The sequence below is a fragment of the Thalia democratica genome, chromosome 3 (assembly GCF_965202585.1).
Source record: "Thalia democratica chromosome 3, ktThaDemo2.hap1.1, whole genome shotgun sequence".
Classification (NCBI taxonomy): Eukaryota; Metazoa; Chordata; class Thaliacea; order Salpida; family Salpidae; genus Thalia; species Thalia democratica.
In genome coordinates, this window is record NC_139167.1 from 21,556,496 (window position 1) to 21,583,314 (window position 26,819).

General features: G+C 23.5%; 1 protein-coding gene across 1 annotated transcript in view; it reads left to right on the forward strand.

Annotated features, from left to right (window-relative positions):
- Positions 1-21,709, forward strand: part of LOC145831301 (N-acetylneuraminate (7)9-O-acetyltransferase-like) — a 28,838-nt gene extending 7,129 nt beyond the window's left edge. The window contains exons 9-20 of the mRNA XM_082938500.1: positions 15-146; positions 1,436-1,560; positions 7,288-7,436; positions 15,064-15,166; positions 15,846-15,976; positions 17,114-17,199; positions 17,434-17,553; positions 18,030-18,204; positions 18,623-18,723; positions 19,332-19,492; positions 19,811-20,069; positions 20,370-21,709. Coding sequence (XP_082794626.1) covers positions 15-146; positions 1,436-1,560; positions 7,288-7,436; positions 15,064-15,166; positions 15,846-15,976; positions 17,114-17,199; positions 17,434-17,553; positions 18,030-18,204; positions 18,623-18,723; positions 19,332-19,492; positions 19,811-20,069; positions 20,370-20,648 — 1,821 coding nt within the window. The 3' untranslated portion in view covers positions 20,649-21,709. The remainder of the gene's footprint in view (positions 1-14; positions 147-1,435; positions 1,561-7,287; positions 7,437-15,063; positions 15,167-15,845; positions 15,977-17,113; positions 17,200-17,433; positions 17,554-18,029; positions 18,205-18,622; positions 18,724-19,331; positions 19,493-19,810; positions 20,070-20,369) is intronic.
- The last annotated feature ends 5,110 nt before the right edge of the window (positions 21,710-26,819 follow it).

Here is a 26,819-nt window from a genome sequence, read left to right on the forward strand (position 1 = left end):
ATTTTTGTTTACAGGTTATATTAGAAGTACTCAATGAAATAGGACATACAAATATATCAACTGTAGATTCTCCCGCCCAGCTAGCTTCTCAAACTATTCAGCAATCCAAATACGGATTCTCACATCCCGGAAGTATTGCTGAATTAGTAAGTTTATGTTTCACAAATGTAAATAAAATCTAATTTCTAAAATCCATGTGAGCAAGTTTTACATAGATTAATTGTAATTGTAATTACAAAGATTAATAACATAGATTAATGTAATTTAGAAAGAAAAAATAATTGTAATAGATTGGTTTTATTTTTGACAAAACTAACTTTTAAAATCTAAGCTCGTGTTTTTGAATTATTTCAGTATATTTTTTTAGTTTTAATTAAAGAAAAACCGTTAAGTAAGATGAAAATATAACTTTTAATACCTTGTAAGCATATACTTAATTTAGCTAATGATGTATATCTGTCCTTGAGCTATAAACTTTACTAGGTTTAATACTTTACTACATTAAAATTGTTATTTTTTAAAAACTTCATTGCATTGTACTTTTTTGCAAATTTTAGCACATACTAGTTAGCTTAAATATTTATTTAATGGGTTTAGCAAGGTTAACAACAAAAGAATTCAGTAAAATAATAATGCAACAAAAGATTTATTAGAAAGCTTTTTGTTCGTGAGTTTTAAATACTGATCGCGTCAAATAGTTTTGAATTTGGTTGTATATTTTTTAAATATTACTTAAAAATTAAATATTTATTTCACTGTTGAAATTTAAATAACAAACAAATTTGGTCACTATTGCTGACAAGTTTAAACAAAAAGCAAACAACTTTATAAAAGATAGCTGACTATTTTACTTATGTTATTAACATTTAGGTTAAGAAAAATTTATAAAATTGTAAAGTTATTTTAATAGACAGTAAATATACTTTTAAGGATAGTTTGATACATAATTCTTACTAACTTTTGTGTAACAACTTTAAATAAATTAACAACTGTACCGACATACAATCGACATATAATACATAAACATCAATAATGATAATTAAGACAACCAAAATGTTTACAAAATTAGTTTTAAATCTGGTACGTATGTTTGAAAAAAAAAACATCCTTACTAAAATATTGAAATTTATCAGACATTTCAAATTAAGATATTTTTGTTAAAAGTTTTGAATAGATATCTCACTGTTCTACTAATTTCTTTTTAACAGACGACACAAATCCTGATGAATTTATTTTGGGAACAAATAGCTTTTGATATATTTTTTCACTAATGACTTTTTAATAGATGTCACAAATATTGATGAGTTTATTTTGCAACGAAAATTTTATATTAACATATATATATATATATATATGTTTTACTTATCAAATTGTAATGAATTTGTTTTATAACAAAATATTTTTTTTTAAATTTTAACTAATGCGATTTCTACAGACGACACAAATTTTGATGAATTTATTTTGCAACGACGTGCAAAGACCTCCAGATGGGAATTGTTGCCAGAAATCACCAAACATTACAGTACTTCAGATGGCCACATTCGTTATATTTTCCATTGTGTAAGTTAAATTAAGATGTAAGTAATAAATTTGAAATCACCAAACATTACAGTACTTCAGATGGCCACATTTGTTATATTTTCTATTGTGTAAGTTAAATAAAAATAAAAATAATAAATTAGAAATCACCAAATGTAACACTTTTACTGATGGCCACATTCGTTATACTTTCTATTTTGTAAGTTTGTATAAGTATATTGTATCAAGTAAGTGATAATTTACAGTCAAATAAATTCAAAATACTTGTTTTAATTAAACATAGAACAGTCAAACAATAAGTTTTGTAAAGAAAATATTTAAGAAATTGTTACTGTATACTTATAAACGATTTCGTAAACAGATTAAATGCTAATCTTATTTAAATAAAACTCAAACTGTACAAGCTTTTCATTTCAAAGTTTACTAATGATGAGTAATGTTTCATAGTTAAAAACAATTAACTTTGTCATCAGTAGTTAGATGATAAATTCTTTGTACAGGAAATAAACTTTAAGAAATAGAGCTTGCTTCATTTTAGTTCAAACTTAACTTTGTTTTAAAGATTTTAAAGATATTTTACAAAGGTTTCCATAATTTTTAAAATTCATAATCATGATAAAATTTCTTTACTTAATAAACGCTTATTGATATTTGTTCTTTTTTTAGTTTGATTTTATTACAGACAAGTTTTTATATTATTAAAGTTAAATTTGGAAACCAAAAATACTTTTTGTTTACTAAAATTTAAGTTTAAACTTTACTAAACTTTAAGTTTTTTTTACTGATAGTTTTATAAGTGTTTGTATAGCTAAATGAATGGTAATAAATTAGTCACTTTTAATTTGAGTAAACTACAGCATCTAATTTTTTTTTTCACTTTCATTATTACTTTTATATGTTTAATTTTTTTTGAAATTTATTAGAAAAAATATTATGTTTGTTAATCTTATTTATTAAAAAAATACTTACTTTAACAAATTCTAACTCTGTTTTGTATTCTAGTTATTCATATGTTTGTTGTTTGAAACCATATTCAAAGTAGTAACTTTATAAATAATGAATTTTATATTTTATTAGTTTTAACTTTTTAACTCAAGGAACATAATTAAACTTATGTGTTCATGCTTTTTAGTGGTAAAATTGTAAATTGGTAAAGCGTGTTTCAGTATAATATTGTGCAAACTAAATGTTTCAGTTTAATATTGTGCAAACTAATGTTTCTACTTAAGTGTTTATTATGTCATGTGTAAATATAATTGAATTAACTGATAACTTTCAAACATTTTAGAGTTAATTAAAATTTCGTCTGGGTGTTTTTACATGTATTTATTGCATAAATATTGTATAACTGTATTGCAGTTGTATAAATGTTTAACTTCTTTTTAAATGTTTTTCTGTCAACATATCCAATATATTAATAGCTTGAATTTTTTATTACTCTCTCTTTCTTGTAACATAATTAGTACAAATACTACTGTACTAATTGTTAATATAACTTCTTTTTTATTTTAGAACTATAATATTTTATATAACTTTAAAAAGCTTGTACGAAATTTCACAAATAATTTATATCAAAAGTCGATGTAACTGCAATTTTTGATAAAGATTTATATATAATTATAGTATTATATACACTTTTGTTTTTACCGGAAATTTTATTTATGTCTATTGACATATCTATAAATCTTACCTGACAATAAAAATTTATATAAATCTTACATATATATAAATCTTACCTTAAAGTTTTTTAAATATTAATTCTAAACTGTGAATTGAAACGTATATAAGTTCTCTGATAGTAAGATATAAACTTTAAAGTATCTCAGTTCGTATAAACTTTGATATAGTTTTTTGAGTTCGTGTAATTTTTGGTTACAATTTACTTGAGTTCGCCCAAACTTTGTTACTTTTGCATGCAGTTTATTGAGTTCACGTTAACCTTAGTTTCAGTTTCTTCAGTTTGTGTGAACTTTGCTAGCACTTTTAAACTAAGTAGTTATTCGTTAGTTCAAATAAATCTTGTTACTGTTTCGAATATGTTTACTGTCTAAGGTAATTATACTGTGCGTTATAGTTTTAAATACTTTTGGTGCAGATTTCTTTAAATACTTTTTATTTAATTTTAAAATGTATTTAAATATCAGTTAAAATGGTTTCATTTGGTTTTAAATTTAACCTGTTGTGATAGATTTTTAAGCAAAAGTTAAGTATTTTGATAAATGTATCGAACCATTTTTAATGTTTTATACCAATAACCTTTTTTTAAACTTTAAAGTTTATGTTTAATCTATCGTCACAACGTCTGTGGAAATTTGGAGCATCTTGACCTTTCAAATTACTTGAATTCATTTTGAACAAACATACAAGATGTTTAAGTAAACAAATTTACAACCTTATGTTTTATTTTCTTAATATACGGAACGTAAATAAGTAAGGTCACATATTTAATTTAAAGAAACATTTCATAATATTACCTCATCTTAACAAATAGTTTTACAAATAAATTATTTTTTTTGTAAAATTTTCTCTTGCTCAGATTAATATTAATAATTATAATAGTTAAGTATTATAATTTTTAAGTTTTAACACCAAATTCTTTGCTGTACACTAAAATAGTTTCAACTAAGTTTTTTTTATTAATTGAAACATTAATTGATAAATAATCCTGTTATACTATTTTAATTACATACACTTAAACCTGTTACGAGATGTTTATATGTTTAATTTATTTTTTAAAATAGTTTATTTTTGTTTATTGTTCTATTTCTTTATTGCTTAAATAAAAACCACAACACTTTTAATTTTTTGTTTTTTCATACTTGAAATTCAAAGTTTTTTATCTTTGTTTATGTATATTAGTTTTTTTTTGTACATAGGAAAAAACATAAATATTTACTATTTGTAATATTATTCGCTTTTATCCAAAATACTCTTGTTTTTTATTAACAAACATCCATAAAAAGAAAGTAGACAAAAATTTTAAACTTAGTGTTCTTCTTATTTCATAAAATGTTGAAATATCCCATTAAACTACGAACTAAATCTAGTTCTTAAATTTTAAAGCAAGAACAGTAGAAATTAAGTTGTAAACAAATTCTGATTAATAAATAAAGATAAGTTGTAGCCAATACTAAATTAAAGTTTTAGTAATTTTGTTTTGGCAGTAAAAAATACTTTTAATCTGTAACTGTGAATATTTAAATCAAATTGAATTAAACAATTTTAGTATTAATTGTAATCTTCAAGTAGTTGTTCGATTATATAACACTTCTATGTATGTTTATAAACTTTTTAGTTTTTGTAAGTACATTTCAAAGTTTAATTTTAACTTATTTAATACATTTTTAGAAACACAAATGTTTCAATTTAATATGAACTTTAAAATATAAATTCTAACAACAATTTCAATATTTTAGAGTTATAAAATCTATATAAGTTATTGACAATTTTACACTTACTAATTGAAACAAGATTAAAATTCTAGACACTTTTTTTCCTATCCAATTATTATTGTTTGTTATTTATAAAGTTTTGTTAATTTAGTTAAACAATCAAAAATTAAAATTAATATATTATCTAGTGTTTTAAAGTTAAATGCAATAGTCTACATGTAAAATTTTATTTTTCAATGTTTATAATTCAACTTTCATAGTAACCATCAAAGCTTTTTGTTGTGGTTTTCTTTTGTTTGGTTGTTTTGTATTTATTTAATAAGCAGTTGCTGTAGTGATAAATAAACAGGTGTGTTTAGATAAAGTGTTTAATGTGTCTTTTTGAAAACTTTAATAAATGTATTCTAAATAAATTTCAGAGAAAACTTTTTAGAAATATTTACAAAAAAATAATTATAAAAAAAAGTAAATAAAATGTTTTTAAATAATAGCATTAAATTATTTTTTAAAGAACTTAAATTTGTGTAAATAAATTTAACTAGTATTTTTTATACTAAAAAAAGTTGAAACAAATTTTTTTTGAAAGCAAGAACCCAATTTCTTATATACTCAAATCTGTTTAGATTTTAGATGAAGTACTTTGTATTTTTGTTTGATAACAATAATATTTGTTGATGAAATAATAGTTTTTATTTATAAATATTGAAGTAAAAATAATTCTGATATTTTTATATAAAATTAAAATAAATTGTTTGTTAATTAAATGCATGAATTTCATCTCTAAAAAAATTGAAACTGCTTTAAATTTTTTTTAAACTTGTGATAACGTTATAGCTATGTATGACTAGTGTAATGAATAAATATATTTATATTGACGTTTGAATTTTCTTACATAATCAAATTTTTATTTTTTACATTGAAATGTAATTTTTTGAAAGTTTTTTTAATTTTAATTCAAACCACACTTATTGAAATCATGTGTTTTTTATGTACTTTGAGGTTTTATAAGTAAATTAAAGCAAAATAGTAAACATGTTTTAAAATACTGAATTCTTTTTAAACTACCTTAAAAGTATTTTACATAAAATCATTTTAAAGATTCATGTAAAATACCAAAATATTTTGTATGTTGCAAAATTTATTCTTTTTGTAAAAATTTTTCTTTACTTCATGCTTTTAAAGGATATTATGCAGCATCTAATAAATTTATTTATAAATTGAAAAAAAAGGTTACCTTACATATTTTTTTTAGAGTTTGGTCTTTTAGCTAAGTTATTTTTTTCTGTGTCAACTTTATACATAACTACTATCAAGTCTTAAATTAAAAAAAAACTTTTAAGTTATAAGTACTTATGTATTAACAGTTATGTTTTATCAAACAAAGAGCTTTATTACAGTCGTAATTTATAATTTTTACAGCTTTATTGTGTTTGTGGCTAGGTAATAAATTTTAGTATTGTGTTTTAGTAATACAACCAAAACTTATTGAGCCATTGTTAATAATACAATAAATCCTCATACAATGGTATTGTTGAAAAACAAATACTACTTAAGTACAGTCTGTCCACAAGTAATTGACAGTGACAATTTGAATAATACTTATTATTTTAGAATCTTTAAAAAAAATGGTTTAGTTTCAAAATAGAATATTTTTGGTTTAGTTTCAAAACCGAATATTTTTGGTTTGATATTTTATATACAAAATAGTTATAGCACATTTTCTCGTTATATTATACATTTTAAATATATTGAGATAATGAGCAATCTTTAACTTTGATGCTGTAAATTACAATTTTCGTAATAAATCTTTTTAATTAAAATTTAATTAGAAGTTTCGAAGTTGGCAACCTTCCCTTTTTAAGTGTAAATTAGTGTATAGTGATCTCAAGCATATACCCTTCAAATTTACCAAAATCTTATTACAACATATAGATAAAAATGTGAAAATAATTTGTAAAAACTTGGCATTCTTACAGCTTTAGGCATTACTTGATATGTTATGTTCTCAATAATGATTAGAAAATTGAGTTCTGTTTTATATTGCAACTGTATATTTTCTCATTTAGAAATTATTACAAAATTGTTACTTTAGTTCCTTTTGTTTTTTAACGTTAAAAAGTTCAATAAATATTTAAACATAATATCAACTATTTTAAGCATTTTTATGTTTTTAGTTTATTGAAATAAATATAGCTTATTTTTCGTAACACAGTCAATATTACGTAATATATACAACTTAAGAAAATACAACTATTATTACAAAATAGTGCTTTAACGAAACAAAGTTGTTTTTGTAATTTAACAAAGTATGAATACTGTTAAATGATAAAATTTACAAAACTATTTATTTTTACAGAATAGCAACATCAATACTGGTGTATTGCACAAAATGCGTTTGCTTCAACTCTGCTAGCAGCTACAAAATAGAAGATTACAAATATTACAAAATAGAAGATGTCGAAAAATTGAAAAGTGATAACGAAGATTGTGAATTGAAAAGTAAAGGTTTTTTCTTTTAATTTGTTTAATTAAATAACAATTTTAATTAACTTAATGTATTTTTAATTGTCATTTTAACAGAATAGTTAACTTAAAGTGATTTTTTGTTATTATATAATAACTGATATGTACTATATTATGAAAACTATGATAGTTTCGTAGAACTTTGAATATTATTGTTTTTAATTAGTTATACTAAATTACATTTGAAAATATTATTAATAAAATGTTGAGTTAAATACTTTGAAAATCCATAGGCATGTGTTTTAGTTAGCATAAAAAGAACTATTTGAATACTAGCAAGTTTAAACATTTTAAAAAAAAATGTGGTAGTGTTTTATATTCCCAAATAAAAACTAATTTAATCAAAGAATTATCACAAGTTTATAAGTTTTATAGCTACTATTCAAACTATGGAATTTGATATAAATTAAGATTCATGAAATATTACAATGACAGAGCAAATTTTTACCAATAATTTTTATTGTTCAGTTAGGCCTGAAAATAGATTAAATATTTTCGTATGTGTTTAAAAGTTTTTAATGGATTTTTATATTTAACCTGTTTTTTTATGCAAATATTAGTACAGAACATATTCATAAACTTTCTTCTACTTGTTTAATTTTTTATTCAAAAATATATTAATTAGAATATTATTATTTTTTCAAGTAAAATAATAAAAAATATATTCTTTTTTAAATATTTTAATGCATTATTTCAATTATAAGCATTTAAGTATGAATTTTTGCACAAAGCTTTTAAAACATAGATAACAACTGAACCATTAAAATTTTAGATAAATTGTGTTTTTAAAGGAATACTTAACATTGTGCAGGTTACAACAAATAAAAAAGTTATTAATTGTTAAATGGACTATTTTTTAAAAAGTTTATTGAAAGAACTTTAATTTATACATAATATTTTATACAAACTTTAAACACCATGTATGCCAGTACTAATGAAAAATCTTCTTAGAATTTTTTTATCACCCTGTTTTGTTCGATTGGTGCTTTGTTGTATTGTCAGAGGTGAGAAAAACTGATAGTTAACAAAACAATAAAACTTTGACATCAAATTCCGCTATTTAATGCATTTTAAAGCAAACATTGTTAACATAAAGCAAATGTTAATTTAACTGTGATTGTTAAGCTAAAAGGAACTTGTTTTAAAGCAAAATTTTAAAGGTATTAATATGTTTTTGAAAATTTAAATTATATAGTACGAAAAAAGTTAAACATTAAACTTCGAAATTAAAAATCGGTCAAATAGTTTAAAGAATTTATGAAAAATACTGAATATTGGATTTTTTAATGTCTGTGGTAACATGAGTAGCTCGAAATTAGTAAACTTTAATTAGTTTTCAGTTAGATAATGGCTAAAATTTATTATCAAAAGTTTTTGAACTTTTACCTAGAGAGTGTATATGTAGTATCTAGGCAAAAAAATCAATTAAGAATTTACTCTGCCTTAACCTAGTTTAAAATTTTACAGTGGTTTGCAAATAGCCATGTAAATTACTTAAGTAAAGTTAAAGATCTAAGTTAAGTAAAATATGGTATTCAGGTTAAATTACTAAGGAATATTTAAGGTAATTAGAATACATTATAGTTTTTTTTTTATTGTAGAGATAAAAAGAAAATTTTTAGAGCTTGACATATATTTCTGAAATTTGAAATCAATTTCAGATTAGTTTTAGACCTTAAACTAACTTTTACTTTACTGATGATATGAATATTTTTGAACTTTAACCTAGCGAATGTGTTTGTAAATATTGGCCAAAAATCAATTAAAACTTTACACTGCCCTAAAGTAAGTTTTACAGTGGTTTAAAAATAACCATGTAAATTATTTAAGTAAAGTTAAAAATTAATGTAAAGTTAAAGCATGGTGTTTAGGTTTAGTTACAAAGAAATATTTAAAATGAAACAAAACACAAAAAATAGTTTTTTTTTTAATTATTGTAAAAGTAGAAAGCACATTTGTATTTCTGTTTAATTTTAACTCATTCTAAAATGATTAATATATCAAGTTAACTAGATAGTTTTGAGACTTTAAAGAACTGAGAATTACTTTTTACTTGGTAACTTACAGCATAGTTAGCTGTTTAATTATGTGAAAAATTTACGTACCATAAGGTATTACTAAGCATGACCAGTTATTTGTTTTCTTAATACTTTTACAGCTCATTGAATAATAAGTTAACATTATTCAAACTTTTTAAAGAATATAAATATTAAAAAAACCATTAAAAGTCTTTTTATTTTTTGGTATTATGAAGAAAAGCATCAACTAATAAAACGCACAAACTATTATTTGTACAGTTTATTTTATTTTTCAAGATGTTGATATTTTTTACCTAGTAATAATAGTAATTATTTTGTATATTTTATAATATTTGAACATGTTTTTTTTCTACCTGGTTAAGCCCATAAATGTATGCTGCTGTTTTTACACTGTAACTTAAAAATTATTTTAAATTATGTAGTCACTAACATAAAACAAGCTAGAAATAAAATAGATATTGATTTGACTGATGTATTTTTAAATTCTTAAGCAGTAAAGATACATAAATCTTTAGCTAACTTTATTTCAATGAACTACTCTAAGTTTATGTACTTTTGCTACTAAATGAAGATTAATATAAATAAAGTAACATTTATAATTAAAACTGCCAGTTTTTATTACATACTAAAAATATATCAGACTAATATCCTCAATAAAACAATGTATTCATACTTCCAGATATATCGTAAAAAGTATGAAATTCAATGTTATCGATAATGACGAAGCACTTTTTAACGAGAATTTTAATTTAGTTGTGAAAATAAGTAGAATAAGTGAGTGGGTGTAGTCCATGGTTAAAGCTAGTATTCTCACTAATTTCTAAAAAAAAAATATATATCTTATATGTTGCAGTTTTTTAAGCAACTTTTAATTCAAAGAAAATTACTTAAATTAAAGCTTTCAAAAGTCTCAAACCTAAATTAATATTTTTGACTGTTTAGTTTTGTTTGGTTTTTAAACTGTTTATGCAATTTTTCTCTATTCATTTACGAGCATTTAAGTGTAAACTTAATCACAAGAAATTGAATAGACAGATGTTATCTGACCTTTTTATTAAAACATTTGTGCATTTGTTTAGAAACATTCTAGGTTGTAAATTTTTCAAAAATTTAAGAGGTGTTTGGATTCATCTTTTCAAAGTAATGTGTTTTATTAAAAATTTTTCTTCATTTTATACTTTAAATATAATTATTTAAAAATAAATTTATTTTTTTATTATATTTAGTATACAGAAAAATGGGTTTGTAATATTTTGTTGTTCCTTTTTCACAATTTTTACTACATTTTTAATGGTGAGAAAAACTAATAGTTATGAAAACAAAATAAAAATCTGACAATAAATTCTGCTGTTTAATGCGTATTTAGGCAAACATTGTTAAATTTAAAAAGTCAGGTTAAATTACTTTGTTGTTAAATTTAGAATTTTTTGTTAGTATTTCAATGTTTCTTTATTTTATTTGATTGTCATTCTTGACCTAAAAAAGGGGTTAAAGTAAAGTTTATAATTGAAAATGAGCGATTTTGAAATAAGATTATGACATTTATATGCAACTTAATGTTTTAAGAAGTGTAAAATTTAGTTCACTGTAACTACTTAGTTTTTCATTTTACATGTAAACCATTATTCAGGGTTGCCACTCGGTCAGGAAAAGTCAGGAAATCAGGAAAAGTCAGGAAAAATTTAGAAAAATGACAAAAGTCAGGAAAAGTCAGGAAATTTGATAAAATTTAAGAAAAAGTCAGTTTAAATTTTCAAAATTTCTTGTTTTCCAAAGCCTTAAAATGGTAAAAACTAAATAAGAGTCCTTTAAAATCAGAAAAAAATTCCAAAATTTTCCTAAAAATTTACAAAATTATTCATTTTCCAAAGCCTTCATCTGGGATAAATTAGTAAAATATACTTTAAAAAACTGCAAAATTTTTCTATTAGCATATTGAACAAAGTACCCTACTTGAACAAGCAGATTTTGTAAATATTTTAGTATTGATGATCTGTAGCAAGGACACTTCCTTAGTGAAACTGTGATATATACACAAAAGTTTAAATGCAAGTGGTGTTCATGTACTCTGTCACTGTCAAATATGGGAAGAAAAGCACTCACTGTACATATGAATGGAGCTGGACATAGAAATAAAAGGCCAGAATTTTTCTATAATGCTGGATCAAGCTCCAGTTGGGTAAGTTTTGAGAGCAGGGGTATAAGCCCATCACTAGGTTTGGTAAGTAAGTCACAAACCACAACCACTTAAATGTTATGGACATTGCACACTGTCAAGCACAATTACTCAGCTAGTTCGTGTAATAAGTTGGCAGAGCTGAACAAAAAATGTTTCCTGTCAGTGCAATAGCACAGTCATGTCAGATGGCCCAAACAAAATTACCATACATGATAAATTTTCGCCTTGGACCACATTTCGAAAACATCTTGCTGGAATAATAATGAACAAGCTGTGTTTATAAGGTAATAATATAAGTGCTCTGCTGATAGAGCTGTTTATTGCAAATACATCAATTATACAAAGATGGTTCAAGTGATGTAATGGAAGTTTGATGATTGATTTCAGCTAAAAAACTGTTTTTTTACCTGTATTGAAATAAAATTGAAAGCTTTATTTAGTTTCAAGTGTTAGATTATGTATTTTAGAATTATTTTAAATTAAGAGTTTGATTGAGAAAAGTCAGGAAAATTTTGGTAAAAAGTCAGGAAAAAGTCAGGAAAAGTCAGGAAATTTTTCTCAGCTTGATCAGAGGCAACCATGATTTTTTTTAATAAATGAAGTTTTGTGCAAACCATACAAGTTATGAACTTTTTTTATTTTTAAATAAAAAGAAGGTTTGTTCTTAGTTTAAATCATTTAGTTTAAAACTCTTTAAATTAATATTAATAGTTTTAATTTGGACGTTCCCTTAAACAGTTGGTACATTTCGTCTTTTAAGTTAATTTAGTAGTTAGCTAACCAATGTTAGGGAGCACAGGTTGAGAAGCCAAGTAAAATATGTGTGTGAAATAAGTAAAATAATGTTAAAGTTGAATAACTATATATAAACTCAATCTAAGTACTAAAATAAAGCCATTATTTTTGTACATTATTTACTCACATAAACACTAATTGTGGGAAAATTAAACAGTTTTCTTTCCTTAAACTATTTGCATAATATAATAACTTTAAGCAGTTAAAATAATTAGTAAACAATTAGGTTAAACTTTTTAAGTTAATTTTGGTAAATAGAGGTAATTTACGGCATAGTTAGTTGTTTAGTTGTGTGAAAAAGTTACCTACTGTAAAGCATATCACTACATGAAATATAATTAAATACTTTTAGTGATAGTTGAGTAGTATGTAGTAACTGTTCATAAAAATTAAGGTTAGTGAGAACTTGTAATTGAAAAGTAACTTTTTTAATTTTATTAGCACTCAGCAGTTAACCTAAAATTTCTGAAAAATTTGCAATGTTGCGATGAAAGTTTATATTGCAGTTTTAAAATATATGAGTTTGGTATTAAAAAGTAATTTGCATTCATGTGGCGTTTTTATAAACCAAAAAAATAGTTTTACCGGATATATGTGCCAAAAAAAAAGTTTTGTTTTATTTGTATCTTTTACTTAAACTATGGTTATTTATAATTCTGTATAGCGATTTAATTCACTTAGTATATTAAAAATTAAATTTGTTTAACTTTTTAAAATGTATGTAAATTTATATTACTTTAAAAACAGTATAAATAAGAAAAATTATATGTGAGTAAAAAAAATAAGTAAGGTAAAGGTTAAGATGATAATATTATCTTTACTTTTTGTGATATTTCAAAACAAAAATATTTTAAGATAATCTATCTTTATACGGTTTCTATTTGATAAATTAGTTTTACGTAGTGTTATGTATTTTTTATGTGCTTATAACCAATGTCTTTACTTAACTTTGAATGTTTAAAACTTAATTGAGAAGTAATATTTGTTTTAGAATATAACAAAGCTTTGGTTTAAGTGTTTTAAAGGTTAAATAACCAAAAATATTTTATATAACTAAACTAATTGATTTAACTTATAAGTTTAACCAATTTTGTTCAAAAACTAAGACAATATAGTTAATAAGACTTTCGTCAAATTTCAAAACTATAAGTATTTTTTATGTTTACTCTAACTGTTGTACAAATTAAGGTTGAAATACTTTTTAAAGCTATTTTTGTTGCAGTTTCATACTTTTCTGTACTATTAAAAAAATATTTAAAAAATATATTTCTATATAAGTTAAAGTTTTATGAATGTTATACATAATATAATTGTTAAGTTAAAAGTTTTTCATTCAATTAAACATCTAATAAATTAGTTATAAAACAATAACTTAATTTGTTAAAGGTTGCGGCATTAATCAATGACCTGAATAAATATAAGATAATATTTATAAATATTTTTTAGTCAGTACAAAGCTCATAGCGGTCTTGTTAGCTGACCTAGTTTAACTGATATATATGCATGACCTACATTTAGCTCAAGTTTGCAGACGCGTGACTAGGTCATCTGTCACCAAGTTGACTAATAACGTAGATAAACATTTTGTTGCGGCAAATTTTCAGTAATAATTTATAACTACAAAATGCTCTCTGACCTACATATATATGTTAAAGATGATGTTTGTTTTTCTCTGTATAGCTTAGATAAATATTTGAAAATTAAGAAAGTTAGCGACTTTTATTTTTATACAAATAATGTACAACATTAATACTGTTGGCCTTAAGTATTTATAAAAACTTAATCAAAAATTTTAAATAAGTACAAGCTTATTAAGTTCTCCTTATATAGTTATGTTTTATTGAATTGAACTTTTGTAAGAACATTTTTATAATTTAACTAATCACAAAGTATATCTGTTTGCTTGAAATACTTAACAACATTTAAGCATCATAAAATTAAGTTTTGTAAAACCAAAGATTTGATAAATGCCTATTTAAGAAATAAGTTTTACAAAAAATAATTTACTTTGTTTTAAAAAGATTGATATATGGTGTTAAAATAAAATTCTTAATTAAAAATTTAGAAGTAATGAATTATAATTATTCATAGCATAAAACAATATAATATAGTTTTGTTGTTAAGTTTTTGTTAATTAATCTTAAAAACTTTATTTGTCATCGATTTTTTAATAATTAATCTTAACAACATGTTCTTTTACATAAGCTAAATTTCTATTTTAAAATACTTAATCTAAAGAAACCATGTTTTAGTTAAACATATTAAATTTAAACAGTTTAAAAATTGTTTAAAAATTTTAATTTTTTTTTTTAATTTTTTAGATATATATTTTGTAGACTGCCTATATTCAAATTGCTAACAACTCTTTAGTTTAAACAGATCAAAAGTACATAGAGATTATTTGAACTCAGGATAAATCAAATTAATAAAAACTAACTTACGTATTTCACATTTTAAAACGTTTAGTAAGGACTTATAAAATTTTCAAAACTTCATTTAAACAAAAATAGTTAAGCTAAATGAGTATTAGGTGTTATTAATATACTAATTTTCTTGTGTTTTACAACATTTTTAAATCATTTAATTTTATTCACAGGTAAAAGTGGCAAAACAAATTCTTGGTCACAAACATTCTCTGTTATTTTGTCAATATTCACTAAATTGTCCCTGATACTCTTCTACTTCTACGTCTGTGACAGGTTTAATTTGTTTATATAAATATATATAAAGAATTAAAATTTTATAAATGTTTTTTTTTTGATAAAATCATCTTAAATACTACTTGATAACAAAAAGTTTGTCATTATTTACTAAATTGTTGCTGATACTATTCTACCTTAATCTCCGTGGCAGAATTGGTTTACTTTTGTCTAGTTGAAGTAAAAAGTTGATATTTAATTAAACCTTATCATAATTTATTATTGTCTTTAGTGACAACTTTTGTATTTTTTTGGTAATATTTTTTGTAATTGAACTTTAATTTTTTATTGACTGATTTTTAAACAATTACAAGTTACAATCAAAATATATATAACAAAAGTAAGTAATACATATGTGTTTGTACTATACCATTTTGTTTATAAAACAAAATGGTATAGTACAAACCATTTTGTTAAACAATTTTATAAAACAATTTTGTTTATAAAACGTTATTTGTGCAAAAAGTTTTCTGAATACAAAAAATTAATTATTTATTTAGTTTAGAAATTAAATAGTTTTATTAGTTTACAGAACTATGTGCTCATAAAAAAACCAATTGTCATCGAACATATTGTATTTGTCATCTTAACTGTTAATATATAAAAAAAAGCTTAATAAATAAAATAAGTAATTTGTAAATAATATATCTACTTATTTTTATAACTTATTTATTTACAGAACCGATGTATTCATGAAAACGAACAAACATTTCACACTTACAAGATTTCTGCTACCACTTGTATACTTGATGCTGATTGGAGCATTTGGTGTGTCACATGACCAATCACTTGCCACCCCTACTAGTACTGGTTAGCATAATAACTTTATTTAAGCTGAATCTACGCATACTTACAATTGAAACTGTTACCTAGTTTTTTTATACTAAGAGTTAAGTAGTTAATTAACTTTAACACAATCTAAATGCAAACTTTAGTTATAGGTAGACAATAAATTTAGATTTAGTTTTAACATTCATACTTTTTAAAATAAATTAAGCGAAGGAGTTATACCTATGCAACTTATTGCATGAATTTTTTAAAATTTAGAGACATTAATTTAGACCAGGGTTTCCCAAATTTTTTATAAGGCGCCCTTTGAATAAATTAAAAACACAATGACCCTCTCTAATAAGATAACTCAAAAAGTTACCCTAACTCTTTTTTTTTACTGTTCATCATTAACTACAGCATATCAAGTGTAAGTTTGGAATTATGGCCCATCCTCTTGTCAGCCCCCCTTTTTTTTGCTCCGTTGCAGCTTATGACTTCCTAAAATTCTGAAATGTTCTGGAATATTACCCACTTTTAAAAATGATAAATACCCCTGATTTAGACACATAGAAATACATTAAACTATCAAAGTAATTTTTGTAACAACTAAGTACCACAAGTTTCTGTAATGTATGACTAGATCAGGGATCGCCAAAGTGAGCCGCTTGGCCCCCTTGGGTATTTTAGGAGGCCATAAGTAGCAAAGGCGGGAGTATGAAGCCATAAGTTTAAACTTACGCTAGGTATTCTAAAGTTGAAGAGCAAAAATAAAAAAGTTAAACATGTATTAAAGTGTAATTTTAGAACTTATTCTAGATATTATGAGAAAATTTTAGAAGTTTAGAAGGCCATAAAAGGGAACCATGAGGCCATAATTCAAAACCTACACTAGATGTTCTGGAGTTCATGATAAACAGAAAATAAAAAGTTTTAGGTTAGTTTTCTGAGAAATCTTGTCAGAGGGGGCCATAAGTATTTTTATTTCCTTAAAGGGGGCCATATGAAAAAAGTTTTGGAAACCTTTGACTAGATGATATTGTAACATTTGACCAATGTAGAAATCATTTTTTTTTGCAGATTGTTGAAAAAAACAAGTTGAATGAATATTTCAGGCTTTAAGCAATTTTTTTAATTTAATTTTTTCTAAACTTAAATTTGATAAATGTTTTACAACAGGGTTCTGTAATGCTGACCAGATAAACGAATGGCGTGGGTGGATGGTTTTGTTCGTGTTGGTTTATCAGTATACTGGTGTTACTGGGGTTTGTTGTTTTATTTATTGTTAAGTATTTATTGTAAGATAAATATTAAATTTTGTTTTTAACCATGTATTTTATTTATTAATTTTTCTTGTAACTTTTCAGTAAACTGTTTTTTAATTAAAAGTCTTTCGCAAGTTATCCCTGAATGTTTTTAAACAACCAGCCAATTTGTCTGTCTTTTTTTAATAGTAGTAATACAAACAACTATTTTCTCTAATACTCATTAATTTTCAGCAACCATGGATAACAATGTACTACAATCTGTTCATTTCAAGTTTTCTTTTTATCCAAGGATTTTCAGATTTCAATTATTATTTCAATACTGGAGACTTCAGTTTAAGAAGAATTACTAAAGTTTGTATTTTTGTTTTATTAAATTTTTTGATACTAATTTAATTTAAAAACCTTGTTGAACACAATACTTTTCACAGCGAAGTAGTTAAGCTTTTAATTACTAAAAAAGTTAAATTACTACAAGTTAAATAATGTGTTGACAATATTATTTTTTAGTTTTTAATAAAACTTAAAATATTTAACAATATGTGCACAAAATAAACCGAAATTTTCTATTCACAGGTGATATTAGAATACAACCTAATAGTGATGTTTTACGCTTTTTTACTAATGTTTTTTTTTGTCAGGTGATACTTGAATACAACCTAATAGTGATGTTTTTGTGTGTAGTACTCAACAAAACATATAAAATATGTAGTAATTTATTGTTATTTATTTTTAGGTGATACTTGAATACAATCTAATAGTGATGTTTTTGTGTGTAGTACTCAACAAAACATATAAAATATGTAGTAATTTATTATTATTTATTTTAGGTGATACTAGAATACAACCTAATAGTGATGTTTTTGTGTGTAGTACTCAACAAAACATACCAGACTTACGAGTTCGTACCGCTCAATACTTTCTATATTATTTTGTTCTACGTGTTCATGGCAGTTCCGCCCACGAGTCATATCAGCAAAAAGAAAAGAAATAATCAACAAATTGGTTTGTTTTTGTATATCTAAAATCTGATAGTTATTGATATTTACTTTTAATGAAACTTTTCAAATTAAAAGAACATTAATCTTAGTTTTTAAGTATGGTTCTCAAAAATTTTTTTTATTTGCATCATATAATACTTACTGGTCTTGATATGTAGCACTATTAGTTCTAAAGGTTAGTTTTTTAATTTAAACATACCTAGTAATTTAAGATATTCATTTTAAATATAATATCTGTTTCAACTTCACAAACGTAGAAGAAAATAATTTTATAATATTATAAATTATATAATAATATACAGCCCAAAAATTTTTGATAGTTTTTTGGTTATAGCTGGGCTTCCAAATAAAAAAATTTAATCAATTTACTAATTACAACTCAATTTTAAAATAAAAATTAAATAATTTATTCTTTTTTTTAGATAAAACAAACAAACTGTCGTGTTTATGTTCTCCATACTCGATTGCCGCATTCAAATTCATTCTGCTGATCTTCACCATATTCTTCTGCTCCAAATTCAAGGTTTGTAAACATATGAGTATGTTATAAAATTAGCTTTTTGAGATTCCTGATTTTTATAACCATTAACTTTTGCACAAATAAACTCAATTCAGCTTTAATTTTTTTGATGTTACTTTTTGTAAAAATAAACTCCATCCACCCTTGACTTTTAAAATATTAACTCTTTCAGCTTCCTCCCTACATATCCTCTCTTATATATCTTTATATAACCACTCTAAGTTTTAAAAACCATTAAATTATTTAAACCTTGAACCCTATGCCTTGAACATCTCTAAGCTCTGAAATCAACCAATTATTTTACAACTGTTAGATCTATCGCCTTTTATGCTTGAAATCTTATACATAAATCTCATATTCAAAACTGGTATTTCTGTACTAATTGTTATTAATGTTGTATATGCTGTATGTACAGATTATTGGTTATTAAGATTATTCAATAAAAAACTCTTTATTCAAAATTACATTTACAAAGGAGATATCACTGAAACATCTATTTTCCTAAAATACTTTTATTATACCTTCAAAAATAATATATTTCACTGTTAAAACATTAAAACTTATCCTGCACATCTTTGTATGTTGTATCTATAAATCTTATAAATAAACAGACACAATTGTCGAGTATATTCCAATGGTGGCCATTCGTGAGATTGTTCGAGCAAAGTAGGGGCAGTTACGATGTTGAAAGTTGGATTGATATTTTGTTGCAAGATAAATATTCATTTGTGTTTGGTGCGCTATTCTGCTATCTATATCATGTTCTTAAAAGGTTTGAAATTTTTTAAAAGTTTTAAATATAAAAAAATATTACAAAAAATAAACACATTTTTGTTTTAAAAGCGTTTAGAGACTTGAGTAAAATATTAGTTTAAGCTTAAATAATGTAAAGAATATCAGAATTGTGGGTCAAGTTATTGAAGATTCACATTTGTTTATATGAAAAACTTAACGTAGATTTTTTAGTAAGTATGAACATTTTCAGACTTCATTTAGTAGACGAGTTTGTTTTCGTCGTAATATACAAAATATAATGATATAATAAATTTAGTAATTTTAAAGCTTACTTAAATTTTTTTTTTTTTTGCAGACTGCAATTAGTGGACGATTTGAAGCAAGGGTGTCTGTTTTCAACAAAATGCAGTTTGCTTGCCTTCCTAATGTCCATATTCGGGGTTGCTTCTTACACATACTACTCTTTCAACATGGGGGTTTTCCCACACATGATCGGGTACTCGGTCACGTGTTTGCTGCCCATGGGTTCGTACCTACTCATGCGTAACATCCCCGGTTACCTTAGAAACGGGCATTCTGGGTTCTTCGCATGGTTCGGAATAATATTCCTCGAAGTTTGTTTTATTTAAAATACACGATTTAATATTGACTCTCAGTTAATGTGTAAGCTACTAGTTTAATATAAAAATTTATGACTACTATTATTTTTTGAATTACTAAATTATTTTATTAAAACCTAGTCATTTGTAGTCTATCCAAATTGTGCTTTTTTATTCTTATTTACGCTTATTTTATCAAATTGATTACTATTCCAACAGCAAATTACCTGTCAGCAGCACATCTTTTTTTCATATATCTAGTATTATAAACAACATTTTACCCAATTTTTTTTTTACATATATTTAATTTTACAGCTTCTGACCTGCCAGCAGCACATCTGGCAATCTGCGGACGGTCGCGGAATCCTGTCCGTCCAATCGAAGTTTCCCACCTTCAACATGATCCTCACCACCATGGTGTTCCTCATGGCTTCCCACGAGCTGCACGCCATCAAGCACAAAATAATCGCTTTGTTCACTCATCAACAGGACAAGGGGAAATCCCCTTTCTGCTTGAAGCTGACCGTCCTGGCCGTTTTCGTTTTCGGCATGGTCGTGCTCAACGACTTGACCAACAGCATTAGTCAGATTTGATTGTGACGTCATAGCGAGTTTAGTTTTGACGTCGTAGGAGTTTTTTTAAGACTTGGAAAGGTAATTGACGAGAGTAAGTTTGCAGTTTGTGAAGTTTTGAAATTCTTAAAACAAGTTTTTTTTTTGTTTATTAAAACACATCTATTGTATGACTTTGATAATTTTAGTTTGATATGCAAAACATTATTAACTAGTAATAAATTTTTTTTTTAGAAAAAAAAGAAATGGTTTTTAAATAATCAAAATGACTTAGAATAAAACACATAAAATATTTGAGACTATTAAAAACACAAAATTGTCTATACAAAACGTTTTGCATAAATCCTTACTGCATAAGGAACTTAGCTAACATTTTCATTCAAAAAAAAAATATGTATTTTGCACAATATTTTTTCAAAATTTGTTTTAGCTGTTCAAAAAAGTCATGGTACAACTTTAAATATTCTACAACTATTTTTTGATATTATCTGTTATTTATCCGCACAAAATGTTTAAAAAGTCAGGAAATTTTATTAATAGTAAAAAGTTACAAAGTTTTTTTCATTACTAATTTTAATTTTTACTGTGTTATTTGTAGCCTCATAGCAATATTATAATTTGTGCTTATTTCTTTATTTTTTTATTTTCAGTGTTAAATTCCTTCTGTATACTTTTAATTCTGTATTAAAGAAAAAATATTGTTTTAAACTAAATTAAGGATTTGAACACATTAAAGTGTTAAGCATAGTAAATTAATTGTTGTCTATTACGATTGTGTATTTTATCGACACTTTTATGTATTTATTTCTTGATACTTTCCTAAACGTTTTAATTGTATCTTTTTCAAGGTGATAGAAACATTTTTTTTATTTAGAAAAAAAAATTAAGATTTATTTTAAATATTTTGAATTTTTTAATGAATTTAAAACTAAATTAGCTTTAACACAAAATGACTTTTTTATTCATAAAAAGTTATTTTTCTATTATATTTACTCAATAATTGTAATATTTAGATTAGCTATTTCATCTAACTGCCCAAAATATTAATTTCTTAAAAATTCCAGTATCTCTTTTTAAAAGTACTAAATCCCCTTAGCTTCACAACTATTTAAAATATTCAAGTTTTTTTTTTTTCGTTTTTTTTTTGTTTCTGTATTTTTTTTTCTCTATAACTGTTTTTTTTAATAAAATTGTGTTCACACATATTTGTTTTGATCATATTAAAAGTTAAAATAGATAAAATAGTTAGGCTAAAAAAAACCTGGAATTTGAGAAATTTTGAATAAAACTGAAATTTTGAGCAAAAATTACTAAAATTCTGGATTTAAAACAACTTTTACATGTTAAGTAGTAAAATTACAATCTGACACAAAAAGTCTATTATATAGACAAATTTTTTTTGTCATCATCAAATTTTTTTTATTAAAAAACGCATTTAAAGAAGTTTTACTTTCAATGTTGTTATAATATACTGTTCAACACAGTTTTTTTACCTTAAATTTTATTTTACACTAAAATTATGTCCTAGTATATAAAATTTTAAATATTCGGAAGTAATTTTAAAACTTGGAGGAAATTTGCCAAAAACATTTGGCAACCTTTTAGGTAGCTAGTCTGGCCAATATTTTTATTAGACAAATAAAATATATAATTTTTAATTTAAGACTAATATAATTTTATCGCCTGTAATAAAAATACTATGGGTACTTAGCTAAATAAACATGACAAACATATTTATAAAAAGCAAAGTGATATTGAAAAAACACAACATTAAAGTTTTGTTATTACTTTTAAATTATTAAAATTTTTAAGGAAATAGACTAAAATCTATGTTTACTTTAAAACTTAAGTACTTGTTTTGAAATCCTTAAAAATGAATTTACAAACTTTATAAAAATATTGAATTATACAAAGCTTTAACTATATGAAAATAAAATGAAAAATTTATTAGTATAGAAAACTATTAAGTAACTTTTAGACAACAAATACAACTAAAATATTTAGTTCATTTTTGTTTCATGTTCCAAAATTGAAAGATTTAATTTTCTACAAATTACATATTCGTTCAGAAAGAATTTTCCTTTTAGAAAATATTTCAGACCAACAAAACAAAAGTAACCACGTTTACAAAAAGAAACGGAATTTAATGTTATTTATCTGTAAATTGATGTTTTTAGACCAAATCACTCACTAAAGTTCCTTAATTAGTTTGTTAAGTTGTAAGAGCTAAATAGACGTTTGAACTTTATCTAACAACTAAATAACTTAGATTTTTTTGATAAAATGACTTAAGAGGTGAAAAAACGATTAAGTTAAATGACTTTATTACAAAAATCATCAATTGTTATTCAAAAAAAGTTATAACAGAGCCTTAGTTTTTTATTATAGAGCCTCTATTGACATTAATCGTTTTTAAAATATTTTTATTGGTTTTGTTTTTAAAAGAATAATTTAGATTTTAGATGAGGCTCAAAAATACTTCTAGACTAGTATTGATTTCAGTATTTTAATCAGTTTTTGTTTTTAAGTATACAAAAAATAAATAAAATAAAAAGCAATTTGTACCGGTTAGTTATCATTTTTTACGTTGGAATTGTTTAAAAATTACGTTATGTAAGTTTCTTTACAACAATTATGTAATTTTAATGGTATATAATGGATACTTAACAAAACTTAGTATATTACATTCAGCTTAACTAATATATATAGTTTAAAAATATATCTTTTAAAAGTTATGACATTTTACTAAGCAAGTTTTTGTATTATAAAAACGAAACAAAAATAGGGTAGTTGAATTTTCCAAATACGTTGCAACTAAAAAACTACTTAACTATTAATTTTTTATTTATAAGTAATTTACATATTTTATTTTTACTTTGACTAAATACTTAAAAAACTAAATATTCTACATACTATTGTTAAAGAAAATTTGCTATTTGTATTTTATTGGTTTACAAAAATTACAAAATTCAGTCTTAACTGAGTTTTGATCAGTTATCACTTGATTAGTTTTTTTGTGCTTATAACCACTAGCTAATAATTTTTGATATTATTTGTTCTTTAAAAGAGTATTTAATTTATATAAATAGAATATTGAAAAATAAATTAGTTTTAATTCAACAAAAGAAAAGTTAGTAAATTGAAAGGCTTTTACGTTAATGTTTTTGAAGTCAATATTTTTTTATTAACTTAATTGTTTCATATTAATTATTAAACAAAAAAAAATCTTTTAATTTCTAATAAAGTTTTTAGAACTTTTTAAAATAAGCTTGTAGAAAGCTTAGAGTTAAAAAAATAAATATTTATTATTAAAAAATATTCAGTAAAAATTAAACGACTTTTTGTTGGTAAAGTAGTTCAAATTATCAAAAAAATCATATTAAAAGTCTTTTGTAGTATTATAATAATAATTAAATTAAAATACTTCATGCAAAATAAATGAATACATATTAATTTATTTTAAAGTTTACGTGAATAAAAAAAAAGTGCATAATTAAAACTTATTTTAAGTGTTTAAAAGGGTTTAAGTAAAAACTTGGTAGTTTTTATATAAAAGCTTTAAAAAATTTTCAAATACTACATTTTCTTCACATTATTTTTTTCAAAAGTAATCTGAAATCTTTTAGATATTTCATTATGCTTTAAAACTTTGCATTTGTTTACAAATTAAAACTAATCTTTCAAGGTTAATTCGAAAAAAATCGAAGTTAAAAAATCAACTTTATATATTTTTAAGAAAATACAAAAATCATATAGTTAATACTTTTGGATAACAATTGCTAGAGTCACTGGGTACAATTTATTTTAATATTTTAAAAGGTAATTAGTAATCCTTTAGTTTTTTTAATTTATTTTATCAGTTTTGATTCTATTTTTTCATACAAAAGCATGAAAAGTCCAAAAAAAAATTCAGAACTGTCTAACAATAAATACAGCATGTTTGTGATAGTTGTGGAAAAATCTTTAAATACAAATCACATTTTATTCGTCATGATATAATTCATTCCGGAGAAAAACCTTCTAAATGTGATACTTGTGGAAAAAGTTTCAAATAAAAATCACAGCTAGTTATTCACGAAATAATTCATTCTGGATAAAAGTCTTTTAAATGTGATGCTTGTGATGAAGGTTTTGCCCAAAAAAGTTTTTGTTGACAAGAGTAGTAGTTTGACAAGACATCAACTTACTTATTCTGGTTTGAAGATTTATTAATGTGATATTTGCAGAAGATGTTTTTCACAAAGAGGTCATTTAAAACAGCATATAGTAATTCATACTGATGATAAATCAGTCAAATGTGATCAGTGTAAAAAGCGTTTTACTCTTAAAAGTAACTTGACAAGACACATGTTGATACATAGTGAAAGAAATGAATCATGAATGTGAAGTTTGTAAAAGGAAATTTTCAATTAAAAGCCATTTAAATCGTCACACTGGAAATAGAGTTTTTGATTTGATGTATGTGGAAAAAGGTTTAGATAGAGCTCAAACAGGAATGTGCATTTGAAAAATCATCATTAAAAAAACAGTTAAACGAAGTTAATTAATTAAGGAATTTATTGCTAAGAAAAAACAAAACCATTGTATGGAAAATAAAATTTTTGTGTAACTGAAACTAGTTGTAAGTTAAAATTGTAAAAAGATTATTATATAAACTAATGACGATAAAATAAGTTTTTTCTGCATAAGTATGCTAAAGTCGAAAAAAAAGTTATTTTTCAAAATAATTTAATTAAAAAGTTTCAGTTTATTGTTTTAATTGAAGTTTTAAAGAAAAAAAACATATTTTAGTAGTAATAACCACTTATAAGTTAAACTATTTTAGTACTTGAAATGTTATTTTTGAATTTCTTAAATTGCAAATTTAAGTATTTTCGAAACACATTCGTTATCTTCTATAAACTTTACCAAAATCTTTATCCTAAACTGCTGACTCAGACAATGTATTTCTTTTTTTCATTATATTTGATACACATTGTACATGTCTTTGAGGTTTTATTTTAATTATTGTTTTCTTTTTTCTATCTAATAACCTTAATTGGTATTTTTATTGTCTACAAACGTAAAAAACTTCACTACTACTAGTTTAAAATGGTTAGTACGTATAAATTAATCAGTTAACAACTTGACTTAAAAAAAACATATAGTTACATTTCAAAATCGATAAACACATTTTTATAAATCCTTTTAAAAGTTCTCTTTCAAAAATTTGTCTTATTACATATTTGTTCCAAACATATATTTTATACTACAAAATTTCAATTCCATCAATTTTAAAGCATATACCAATGGTGTAATAGCTTAACTAAAAAAAATAATTTAAATTATTAAGTTGCAATTCTTTTAGCCTAGTTACTTGTGTTCTCAAAATATTAGCTAAATGTTTTAATATAGTTTGTATGATTTATTTATTTACCTAAACTGTCGCAGTTACTTTACTTCATAAACACAATATTTATATATTTAAGTAAATATATTTTTTGAAAGAGTGTAGCAACAAGTTTTTTTTTCAATTTGGAGCTTTTCAAAGGTTTTGAAAAGTTTTATTTTTAATTATTAACTTGTTCTTTCCTGTAATTCTATTAACTTCTGTAATAACTTGATTTAAATTCTACATTTTTTAATGTCCATCGAAGTATTTTATAATTTTAAGAACTTTATTAGTATTTACTTACGGTTATTTATAAGCTCGTTTTGAACAACTTTTCTACTATTCTTAGTATTTCAGATGGTATTCATAAAGTACTTTCATTATTAAAAACTTTTTAATTAGTTTTAACGATTATTCCTAGGCTAATATAATGAAACTTAGCTTAAAGTAATGCATTTTATAAGATAAAAGATACAGAAAATTTTTTATACTGAATAGCTACAACTAGAACAAACTTATTTCTGACACTTTTGGTCTGCACTACGAAAAAGCCATTTTGTTAAAAATCTAAAAATTAAGAAAAATTGACAATTGTGTTTCGAATGTTAAACATCCACTGAATTTAGTTTTGTCCGCAAAAAATATAGTAACTATTTCATTTTTACATTTGAAAAGGTACGAGCTACATATGCAACCCGTGTAATTTATCAGTTTCATATTTTTATTAGTTAATTTATCTATGTATTTATTACTTTATTTTCTTTTAACCTTAATAAATTAACATTTCTAAATTTTTTAAAACTTAGGTTATTCTTATAGTT